Here is a 12,035-nt window from a genome sequence, read left to right as displayed (position 1 = left end):
TTGTAACTTACAAATGTCTTAATTTTGCTGATCTCTTACATAACAGAAGCATTGCTTCTATGTTTTTAAGTTTTAACTACAGTTTCTCTCAAAACACCAGGCATATACTATCCAGGGATTTTAGAAAGGAAGAAAAAGAAGTTGTATCAAGGTTTAGTTGAGCAAATCTTGCTAGGATTTTCATAGCGCCTAACTTTGAGGAAACTTTTGTTTTATTTTTCTTAACAAGTGTTATGTTTTCCATGTAGGTAGGCTTTGGAAAGCAAGTAGATAGCCCTTCTGCTACTGCAGATGTAGATGTTTCTGATGTGCAGTCCGTGGATTCAAGTTTGTCAAGAAGAGGCATTGGAATCAGTAAGAAGGACACTGTGTGTCAGGTAGGCAAGCAACAAATAAGCTTGAAATAACTGTTCTAATATTCTGCCAATAATATACTTACCTTCTGCTGGAGAGAATATTATCTTCCTAAATTATACTACTTTAAAGCTATAGGTCTAAAAGTTCTTTTCTTCCCTTTCCGAGTTGGAAATTTTATTCATATGCAATGCTAATCTTGATTGTGATACTCAGTTCTGAATTAGAAGTAAAAGGAAAGGATCACCTGGCTGGCTCAATCTATAGAACATGCGATTTAATCTCGGAGTCATGAGTTCAAGTCCCATGTTGGGCCTAAAGTTTACTTAAAAAAAAAAAAAAAGTATTGTATGGAAACCAATTTGACAATAAATTTCATTTAAAAAAAAAAGTAAATGACATATGATTGATTTCAAAAACATTTTCTTAAATTTAAGTTGGTATTACTTTTTTTTTAAGTTTATTTATTTATTTTGAGAGAGAGAGAAAGAGAGCACACAGGAGGGACAGAGAAAGAGAATCCCAAGCAGGCTCTGTACTGTCAGCGCCGAGCTTGACACGGGGCTCGAGCTCACTAACTGTGAGATCGTGACCTGAGCCAAAATCAAGAATCGGGCACTTAACTGACTGAGCCACCCAGGTGCCCTGATATTACCTTTTTAAATATGTTTACCCTTTTTGAAAAATACTGCTTTGCTGTGTGGGGAAAAGTTAAAACGTGCAGATTCCAGAGAAGGAATCATGAAAGATCAAATATGCCTTTTAAGCTTTATACCATATTGGGTCTGGAAATAGTTATCTAATTCAGTGGTTCTCTCTTTCTTTTTTTTTTTAATATAAAATATAGAAGTCTTCCTATATTATTATTTTTGTCATGATGAGTACCAGGTGATGTATGGAATTGTTGAATCATTATATTGTACACCTGAAACTAATATAACACTGTATGTGTTATTAACTGGAATTAAAGTAAAAATGTTAAAAAATAAAATTAAAATAAATTAACTTACTTCAGGGGTTCTTAAAATGAGGGCCAAGGACCAGCAGCATCACCATTGTCAGGAGACTTGTTAGAAATGCAAATTCTTGGGCCCCAGCCTAGACTTACTGAATCAGAAGCTATGGGAGAGCACCCAGAAATCTGTCTTAACACGCCTTCTGAGTGATTCTAATGCCTGCTAAAGTTTAAGAATGACTACTTTTTGCCATATTACAGATCTGTGAAAGCTCTGGTGACTCTCTGATTCCTTGTGAGGGAGAGTGCTGCAAACACTTTCACCTGGAGTGCCTGGGATTGGCATCACCCCCTGATGGAAAGTTCATCTGTGTGGAATGTAAAACCGGTAAGTTTACTTAGTTTGATAGATATGAAAAGACAAATAGGGAGGAATGGGTGATGCCAGCATCCCCCGTGACGTCTAATTCTCTTACCACTTTTATGTAGCTCTCATCCTCCATTCCCCGTAGGTATTTCAACAAATTAAGAACATTCAGTGATTGGGATTTCTAAGATCAAATCGTCGAGATGGATTTGTGTTTTATCTAAGCAACTATGCAATATATATAAAGTGAATTATTTTTAGATGGGTTTGAGAGTTTTGTGTTCAATAAATTGGGTTAAAGTCCCCTTGACTTTAATAGATTGGATAAACATTAGTCACAAACTCACGAACTATAACCATGGTGATTATATTTTTATTGGAAAGATGGAGCTACAATGGAAAACAATGGAAATTGTTTTTTAGACAGTTTAGGGGATTTTGGATTCATCATTTGGTCTTATGTTTCCCCCCCCTCCCCCCCCCCCCCCCCGCCCCATATAGACTACCACTGATCAAAACAATTTATAGAGAGAGAAAGTTTAATTCCTTACCCAAAGTCAAAAGACAACATATGATGAAAATGGGATTTAAACCCAGGAAGTAGCTTAACCCCAAAGTCCTTACTCTGTACTGTTGCCTTTGACAACCTTGATGAAGTAGGGTGGAGATTGCACACACATGCAAAAAATGAAGCTACAAAAGCTGTTTTGAACATATAACTTGTATTTTTTCCTATATAAGATATTATTTATCACATTTAGCCTCTGCAGTAAAACTTTAGGACAGCTTGCCAACTGGCAGCCTCAGGGTCACATTATCTGCGCGTCATTTTACTTGGTCTTTGGAATGTTTTGAATGTGTGAACATGGATCAGGCACGTATTCTTGGTTCCTCACATTCCCTGCCATTCCCTTTTCTAAAACCCTGTCATTCCAGTCATTTATGTAATCTGCCTAGCCCCTTGTAAGCACTTAAGTTGCAGTTTCTGTTATAAACTACTGATAGGAGGGACGATGTATCGTGTTATTGAAATACTCTGAGGGCTTTTCTCCTAGCTCTAGAACCCAACAGAGCAGAATTCTGCCAACAAAGGCTAGATCTAGTTTAATTTGGCACACATCTATTAGAAAATTTAGAAGAGGAATTTAGAAAGGAAAGTAGAAAATTTAAAAACAAGTAGGGCAAAGTTGGAAGACTTACTTCCTGATTTAAAAATTCACTACAAGGCAAAACAATTTAAAAAAATTTTTAATTAAAATTTACTACAATCCTACAGTAATTAAAATAATGTGGTACTGGCATAAAGACAGAAATATAAACCAATGAAATAGAATAGGAAGCCCAGAAATAAACATTCACACATATGGTCAAATGATTTTTTTGATAAGAGTGCAAAGACCATTCAATGGGAAAGGATAGTCTTTTTAACAAATGGTGCTGAGGGGTGTCTGGGTGGCTCAGTCGGTTAAGTGTCTGACTCCTTCTCCGGTCATGATGTTGTGGTTTGTGAGCTCAAGCTCTGCGTTGGACTCTGTGCTGACAGCTCTGAGCCTGGAGCCTGTTTCAGATTCTGTGTTTCCCTCACTCTGTCTGCCCCTCCCCCGCTCATGCTTGCTCATGCATGTGCCCTCTCTCTTTCTCTCCCTCTTTCTCTCAAAAATAAACAAACATTTAAAAAAAAAAAAACACTAAAAGCAAATGGTGCTGGGAAAACTAGATACCCACATACAAAAGAATGAAGTTGGACCTTTACCTAATAGCCATATATAAAAATTAATACAAATGGATCAAAGACCAAAACATAAAAGCTAAAACTATAAAATCTTAGGAGAAAACATAGGGGAAAAGCTTCATGACATTGGATTTGGCATTGATTTCCTGGATGTAACACCAAAGGCATGGGCAACAAAAGAAAAAAATAAATTGAGCTTTATCAAAATCAAAACCTTTGTACACCATTAACAGACTGAAAAAGCGACCTACAAAATGGAAGAAAACATTGGCAGATCACATATCTGAGAAGGGATTAATATACAGAATGTGTAAAGAACTTCTATAACTCAACAACAAAAAACAAAAAACCCAATTGGGCAAAGGGTTTCAGTAGACATTTCTCCAGAGAACGTTTACAGATGGGTCAATAAGCACATGAAAAAATGCTCAAAATCATTAGTATTCAGGGAAATACAAATCAAAATCACATGAGATGCCATTTCACACTCATTACAATGACCATTATAAAATAAAAGTAAAAAGCAGAAAACAGGTGTTAGCTAGGATATGGAGAAATTGGAACCTTTGTGCACTATCAGCAGTAATGTAACATGGTAGGTACAACCTCTGTGGAAAATAGTATGGCGGTTCCTAAAAAAATTAAACATAGAATTACTGTATGGTTCAGCTATTCCACTGTGGGGTATATACCTGAAAGAACTGAAAATAGAGACTCAAACAGATATTTATACACCCATGTTCACTGCAGCATTATTCACAATAGTCAAAAGGTAGAAATGACCCAAGTGTCCATAGATGAATGAACGAGTGGATGGATAATAAAATGTGGTGTGTACATGCAACCATTTTTTTTTTTAATTTTTTAAATATTTATTTATTTTCGAGAGAGGGAGAGGCAGAACGTGAGCAGGGGAGGGCCAGAGAGAGGGAGACACAGAATCTGAAGTAGGCTCCAGGCTCCGAGCTGTCAGCACAGAGCCCGATGCAGGGCTTGAACTCACCGACCGTGAGATCATGACCTGAACCAAAGTTAGACGCCTAACCAACTGAGCCACCCAGGTGCCCCTATGCAACAGAATATTTTTGAAAATGAGGAAAAAAAGGAAATTAAAAAATGAAATTCTAATACATGGAAATTCTAATTCTATAATATGGATGAACCTTGAGGACATGATTGTGGATGAAATAAGCTAGTCACAAAGGACATATATTGTTTGATTCTACTTTGATGAGTTACCTAGAGTAGTCAAGTTTATAGAGACAGAAAGTAGAGCAGTTGTTACCAAGGTGTTTTTTGTTTTGTTTTGTTTTGTTTTACATTAGTTTTTACCTGAGAGAAGTGGGGAGTTCTTATTTAAATGGATACAGAAGGGTGCCTGAGTGGCTCAGTCAGTTGACTTTGGCTCAGGTCATGCATGATCTCACAGTTTGTGAGTTCAAGTCCCGCATCAGGCTCTCTGCCATCAGTGCAAAGCCTGCTTCAGATCTTCTTTTTCCCCCTCTCTGCCTTTTTGTCACTCGCACGTATGCTCTCTGTCTCAAAAATAAACATTAAAAAACACATAAAAATAAATGGGTACGGAATTTAAGTATGGGATGATGAAAAAGTTCTGGAGATGGATAGTGGTGATGGTTGCAAAATAATGAGTTCTTAATGTCACTGAACTGTACATTTAAAAATAGTTAAAATGGTAGTGGCGCCTGGGTGGCTTAGTTGGTTAAGCGACCGACTTCAGCTCAGGGCATGATCTCGTGGCTTGTGAGTTCAAGCCCCACATCGGGCTCTGTGCGAACAGCTCGGAGCTCAAAGCCTGGAGCCTGCTTTGGATTCTGTGTCTCCTCCTTTCTCTGCCCCTCCCATGCTCATGCTCTGTCTCTCAATAATAAATAAACGTTAAAAAAAATTAAAAATGGTTAAAATGGTAAATTTTATGTTATATATTTTTAACCACAGTTTAAATAACAATTATTTTTTAATTTTTGATTTATTATATGAAAATTAGTTTGATACCAATTTGTTACCCTTCCAACATAATAGGAGTAAAAAACTCCAAACCATTGTTTAAGTTCATTTAGAAAGTTTTCTTTTGTTTATCAAAAGACAAACATTTGCATGTAAAAAGTATTGCAGGATAGGGGTGCCTGGGTGGCTCAGTTGGTTAAGCATCAGACTTCTGCTCTGGTCATGATCTCACAGTTCCTGAGTTCAAGCTCCGCATCGGGCTCTGTGCTGACAGCTCAGAGCCTGGAGCCTGCTTTGTATTCTGTGTCTCCCTCTCTCTCTGCCCCTACCCCACTCGCGTCTCTCAAAAATAAATAAACATTAAAAAAATTTTTTTTAAGTATTACAGGATACATGCCTAATACATTCTTATACTGTTCTTTTTATTGTTTAAGGCAAATGTGATTTCTGGAAAGAAAGCACTTTCATTTTACCTTGTGATTAAAATGTTTTACCTTATGATTAAAATATGTAACAGTCAAGCTTACTTATTAATTATTCTAAATGAAGACTGTTTCCTACTGAGAAGGGAGAGTATTGGAAGCACTCATATCCTTAGAGCTCTAAGGAGGTTGATAGTTCAGCTCTCTATAACAGTGTTACTAGTTATAGCAATTTTCATTTATATAAGACCTATTTTGATCATTATCCAAGTGAAAGCCTTTTTTTACATAGAGCAATTTATGCAATTAGGCAAAGCTGTAAAATCAAACTTCTTAACCTTTAAAATAATTTCTTTTAATTTTTTAATTTTCTAAAAGTTATTTTTAAAACAATACTGTTGCTTTCATATCTACATACATGTTAAAATATAATTTGAAATTATATAAATGTAACAAGACAACAAAAAGAACCTCACAACCCTGCTGTCCTTTATTTTACAACAAAACCAGTAAAGGAAAAAAAAGCCAACACGTTTGAACATCACAGTTGTAAGTACTAATTTTAAACAATTTTTATAATTCAGCTAATTTGTAAAGGTTAGATACTTCCAAAATAAAATCTAACTCTCTGTAAAAAAATTGAAACAAAAAAACTATTCCATTTTTGTCTTTCAGATTTTTTATAGCATTGTGAGAAAAATGGGCAAAAGACTTGAAAGTCTGTTTCCAAAACATGATATCCAAATGGCCAGTAAATAATCACTTAAAATTCTATCCATAAAACAGACACAAAATGAAAACTCCTGTCCTAATAAAAGAGGCAGAAGATTAAAGCTAGGCACTTATTCAAACTGTAGAAATTAAGGACAGAGAAAATATTAAAATTACCCACAGAAAAGACAGTTATCTTCAAAGAATAGAACAACAAAAATGTTGTTATACTTTTAGTTCTTTGTTTACAACTAAACATCTTTTTCTGTATCTTTATTCCCTCTCTTGTGAATGATCTGTGTATGTTTTATCCATTTGTGTATTGTGGTGGTAAAGATGTTCTTAGCATTTGTTAGTACTTTAAATTTATTTCTAATTACACAAATAACGTATAAATACTATCTTACGAAAATATAATTATAGCTGAAGCAGCGTGCACGTAACATTTTTCTGTGTGTTGTAACAAAATGTATTAATTTTCTATAACTTGCTTTTTTCACTATCTTGGGACTCTTTATGTCTAAACAGATACATTTTATTTAATTACTACGTAGGGTTCCATAGTAGTATGCATCTATCATAGTTTATTTAACTGTTCTCCTGTTGAAGGATGTTGGAGTTGCTTTCAGTTCTTTGCAGTTACAAACAATGCTTCAGTAAACCTCCTTTTATATACACAAGGCTTCCCTAATATAGATAGCAAAAAGCGGAATTTCTTGGTCACAGAAAATGAATGTATGTTTAATGGATACTGCCACGTAGCCTTCTAAGGGTAGTACCTTTGAACCTAAACTCCTACTAGCAATATGTGAGAGTACCTGTTTCCCATGCCCCATCAATAATTGGTATTACCAAGCTCTTTTTTCTTGATGACTTTTTAAAATATTACTTGGGTTTTAATTAGCATTTATCTGATTACTGGTGAAGTTGAGCATTTTTCCATTTGTTTATTGGCTGTTTGTCTTCCTGCTTTCTGTAAATAGCCTATTTGTATCCTGCCCACATTTATTTATTTATTTATCTATCTAATTATCAATTTATAAGTAAGCCCTACATTCAATGTGCAGCTGAACTCATGACCCCAAGATCAAGAGTCACATGCTCTATCGATTGAGCCAGCCAGGCACCCTTGCCCACTTTTGTACTAAGCTGTTCTGTTTCTGTAGTAATTTATAGTTCTGTATAAATTTTGATTAGTTACCTTTGCTTATATCTTGCATATATTTTCTCCATAGGTGAGCTCTTTTTGTAACAAAACATAATCGTTTATCATCTTCGTTGCATATATTTTTCCACATCTGTCTTGTCCCTTCTTTTTATCCTACTCTATTCTATTCTAATTGACATTATTTCTAACTTTAGATGTTTGGCAGATTGACCAGTGGAACCATCTGAGATTAAATTTTTCTTTGTTGGAAGGTTTTTAATGATAGTTTCAATTTCTTTAATAGTTTGTAGAACTATTCATATTTTCTATTTATTTTTGTGGGAGTGGTGATAATTATGCTTTTCTTTTCTTTTTTTTAATGTTTATTCATTTATTTTGAGAGAGAGCAGGAGTGGTTGAGGGGCAGAGAGAGAGAGAGAGAGAGAGAGAGGGAGAGAGAGAATCCCAGTGTGGGGATGTGGGGCTCGATCCCATGAACCACGAGATCATGACCTGAGGTGAAATCAAGAGTCAGTTACTCAACAGACTGAGCCACCCTGCTTTTCTAAGAATCTGTCCATGCATGTAAATTTTCAAATTATTGGCAATTTTTTTAACAGTTATAGGAATTGTAATATTAATTCTGATATTATTGCTTTTTATCTCTTTATTTTATTAGTCATTCTTGCCAGAGATACCAGCTTTATTAATCTTTTTCCAAAAACACCCAACTTCTGTTTTTTTTTAATCCTCCCCAATGTATATTAATTTCACTGCATTCTTTTTTATTTATTTTTAATTTACATCCAAGTTGGTTAGCATATAGTGCAACAATGATTTCAGGGGTAGATTCCTTAATGCCCCTTACACATTTAGCCCATCCTCCCTCCCACAAGCCCTCCAGCAACCCTCTGTTTTGTTCTCCATATTTAAGAGTCTCTTCTGTTTTGTCCCCCTCCCTGTTTTTATATTATTTTTGCTTCCCTTCCCTTGTGTTCATCTGTTCTGTGTCTTAAAGTCTTCATATGAGTGAAGTCATATGATATTTGTCTTTTCTCTAATTTTACTTAGCATAATACCTTCTAGTTCCATCCACATAGTTTCAAATGGCAAGATTTCATTCTTTTTGATTGCCAAGTTATACTCCATTGTATATATATACCACATCTTATTTATCCATTCATCCATCGATGGACATTTTGGGCTCTTTCCATACTTTGGCTATTGTTGATAGTGCTGCTGTAAACATTGGGGTGCATGTGCCCCTTCGAAACAGCATACCTGTATCCCTTGGATAAATACCTAGTAGTGCAGTTGCTGGGTCATAGTATAGTTTTATTTTTAATTTTTTGAGGAACCTCCATACTGTTTTCCAAAGTGGCTGCACCAGTTTGCATTCCCATCACTCCATTCTTAAAGAGTGCTTTCACTGGATATGGAATGCTAGTTTAGTAAAAGTTTTCTTTGAGCCCTTTGAAGATAGCATCCCATTGTTTTCTGGCTTCCATTTTTCCCTTGCTGTCAGCTCTCAGTCTTACTGTTGCTTCTTTGAAAATCATTGTCGTTTCTGTGGGTAATTTTAATATTTTCTCTTTGTTCTTGATTTACTACAGTTTGAATGAGATATCTAGTTATAATTTTTCTGTGTTTTGTATTAGGATTATGAGTTTTCATTTTATGTCTGTTTTACATATGGAAACTGTAAGTGCCTAATGGAATCTTCGTTGTCTTTGGTAATTTATTTATTCTGGGTTGGAAAGACCTTCTCACTCCCAGCTCCCATATGTTGAAAAGTTCTGCTCTGGGTTTTCTATGGGTTAATTTTATTGTAGAGTGAGAAAGTGAAGACCTAAATTGTTTTTAGTGCTTTATCTCCAAATTGATTATCAGTTGTTCTAGCCAAAATTATTAAATAACCTTTTAGCTGCTTTTATTTAAAAGGAATATGCTTTATAAATAAATGTTAAAAAATTTTTTAAAGGGATATGCTTTCATCAGATTTTATTTAATTTGTGTTCCTCAACCAATTTTTCAGGACAGCACCCATGTTTTTCATGTAAAGTGTCTGGTACAGATGTGAAGCGTTGCTCTGTTGGTGCTTGTGGGAAATTTTATCATGAAGCCTGTGTTCGCAAATTCCCCACTGCCATCTTTGAATCAAAAGGATTCCGCTGTCCCCAGCACTGTTGCTCTGCCTGTTCCATGGAGAAAGATATCTACAAAGCAAGTAAAGGTAAAATGGAGCTTAAAAGGGGGACAAAGTGTTTTGGGGTTTTTTTTTTTTGTTTTTTTGTTTTAATTTTTTGTAATGTTTATTTATTTTTGAGAGGGAGAAAGAGAGCCATGAGCAGGGGAGGGGCAGAGAGAGAGGGAGACACAGAATCTGAAGCAGGCTCCAGGCTCCCAGCTGTCAGCACAGACCCCGATGCGGGACTTGAACTCGTGAACCATGAGATCATGATCTGAGCCAAAGTTGGATGCTTAACCGACTAGCCACCCAGGTGCCCCGGGTTTTGTTTTTGTTTTTTGTTTTTTTGGTTTTTAAGTACAGCAGCAAATAATAAGCACATTATTATAAAAAGTATATCAGGTATTATCTTTCTGTGTATATATAGATATATACAGCTTTCTGTAGATATAACAGCTCAGTCACGATAGATAGCATGATAGAGATTAGGTTCTAATTGAAATTATGAAAATTCTATATGTTCAAAATTACCCTTGAAAATTTCTTTAACAGGTGACATTAAGACCACCATCTCTCCAGCAGTGGAGCAGACAAGTTTTTCTTTGAGTGATCTCTCAGTGGGCACTGCATTTAGGATCCTGCATAAGGAATGACAGAGCCAAACTCGTGAAAAAAAATATTATCTTACTATAACAGCATCACATGGGACCCAAAAGAGTCCAACTCCAAAAAACTCATTTTATATCCAGCTGATACCTAATTATGTAGATTTTTTTTTTTTAACTTATCTTTAAACAGGTCGCATGATGAGATGTTTGAGATGTCCAGTAGCCTATCACTCTGGAGATGCTTGCATTGCTGCCGGAAGCATATTTGTATCCTCCTACATTCTCATCTGTAGTAATCATTCCAAACGGAGCAACAGTTCATCCTCTGCCATAAATGTAGGCTTTTGTTTCGTTTGTGCTAGAGGTGAGTGTCAATCCTTTCTCTCCATTTCTTTGAGTTCATTGGCATATTTCCCCACTGAAATGGAGATTCAGTAATACCCCTGAGACATTAACACTTTCAGTAGTCCCTTTTATAACATTAAACATTCCAATTGTTAGAATATTAATTCTTCTATAAATTAAGCTAAAATCTAAATTTTTTAAATAACTTAAAATTACAGATAAGTTCTTAGTGTTCCTGTATGGCGTATCAAAAGATTAATCTATTCCCTTCTGCAAACAATTCTTCTATTGGAAGTAGACTCTTCCCATGTCATATTCTTTAATCCAGAGCTTTCAACTGATTGAGATTTCACTTGGAAGGAGAGATGAGCACATTTAGTTTTTAATTGTTTATGTTGTATTTTATCATGTTTTGGTCTGGCATTGAGGAAGGCCTGATGGGATACAGCCAAGGCAACATATGTGGTGGTGGTAGCTAAGAGCCAGCAATGCAAGCTTTCTTACTTGCCAGCTGTTGGTATTTAAGTATGCCAAGAGCTTGATCAAGTAAAAACAATATTGTGGCCCTGAGGGGGTCAGTGAAGTGGAGTTCACGATAAATATAAAATAGAATTTCTTTAGTTGAATATAGTACAGAGCATTCAGCATTACAGAGTATCTCAGCTGTATTATAATAAAACAATTTTTAGTGTTTAGTAAACATTTTAGAAATTAATATCCCCAAATGCAGTTTGTTTTTTCAAATATAAATGCTAACTTTTCTGAACTTTGAAAGGACTCTGGTATATCGGGCCAATTAGATTATGTTTAGACTGTGCTGAAGATGAAGTGTTTGGTTTGGTTTTGGTGTTACGTGGTTTCATTTTGGTTTTTGCTTTAGGATAATAATTCTTTTAATTTGGTGAAAGCACTGTAAAATATTTTTAAATAGAATTTAGGTAGTGTGACAGATCTTGAGTTGTTTTGGTTTTGTGTCTCTTAAAAAAAAAATAGCCAGAGGAGGTGGGCAGTAAAAGGTTAAATAAATGGCTGTCCTCCTGGTGGCAGCCCATTGTATGTAGGCTTTCAGTTCAGTTTGCCCCAGTGTGTGCTAAATCCCTGGGGCTGTTTGCCCTTACTGGGGAAGCCTTGTGTCTTTATTTAGGGGAGCAATTACAGCTGTATCCTGCTCTGAAACCTGGCTGGTGCGTGGAGGAGGAAGTCTGCAATGTTTTGCATCACGTAGTTAACAAGTGGCAGAA

The 12,035-nt window shown here is 35.6% G+C and overlaps 1 protein-coding gene across 2 annotated transcripts in view; it reads left to right on the top strand.

Annotated features, from left to right (window-relative positions):
- NSD3 (nuclear receptor binding SET domain protein 3) overlaps window positions 1–12,035 on the top strand; it is a 102,909-nt gene that overhangs the window by 61,672 nt on the left and 29,202 nt on the right. For both annotated transcript variants that reach the window (XM_049631427.1, XM_049631428.1), the window contains exons 11-14: window positions 249–377; window positions 1,571–1,697; window positions 9,689–9,886; window positions 10,640–10,813. In XM_049631427.1, coding sequence (XP_049487384.1) covers window positions 249–377; window positions 1,571–1,697; window positions 9,689–9,886; window positions 10,640–10,813 — 628 coding nt within the window. The remainder of the gene's footprint in view (window positions 1–248; window positions 378–1,570; window positions 1,698–9,688; window positions 9,887–10,639; window positions 10,814–12,035) is intronic.

The sequence above is a fragment of the Panthera uncia genome, chromosome B1, assembly GCF_023721935.1.
Source record: "Panthera uncia isolate 11264 chromosome B1, Puncia_PCG_1.0, whole genome shotgun sequence".
Lineage (NCBI taxonomy): Eukaryota > Metazoa > Chordata > Mammalia > Carnivora > Felidae > Panthera > Panthera uncia.
Note: the sequence above shows the minus strand (reverse complement) of the source record. Positions and strands in the feature narration are given on the sequence as shown.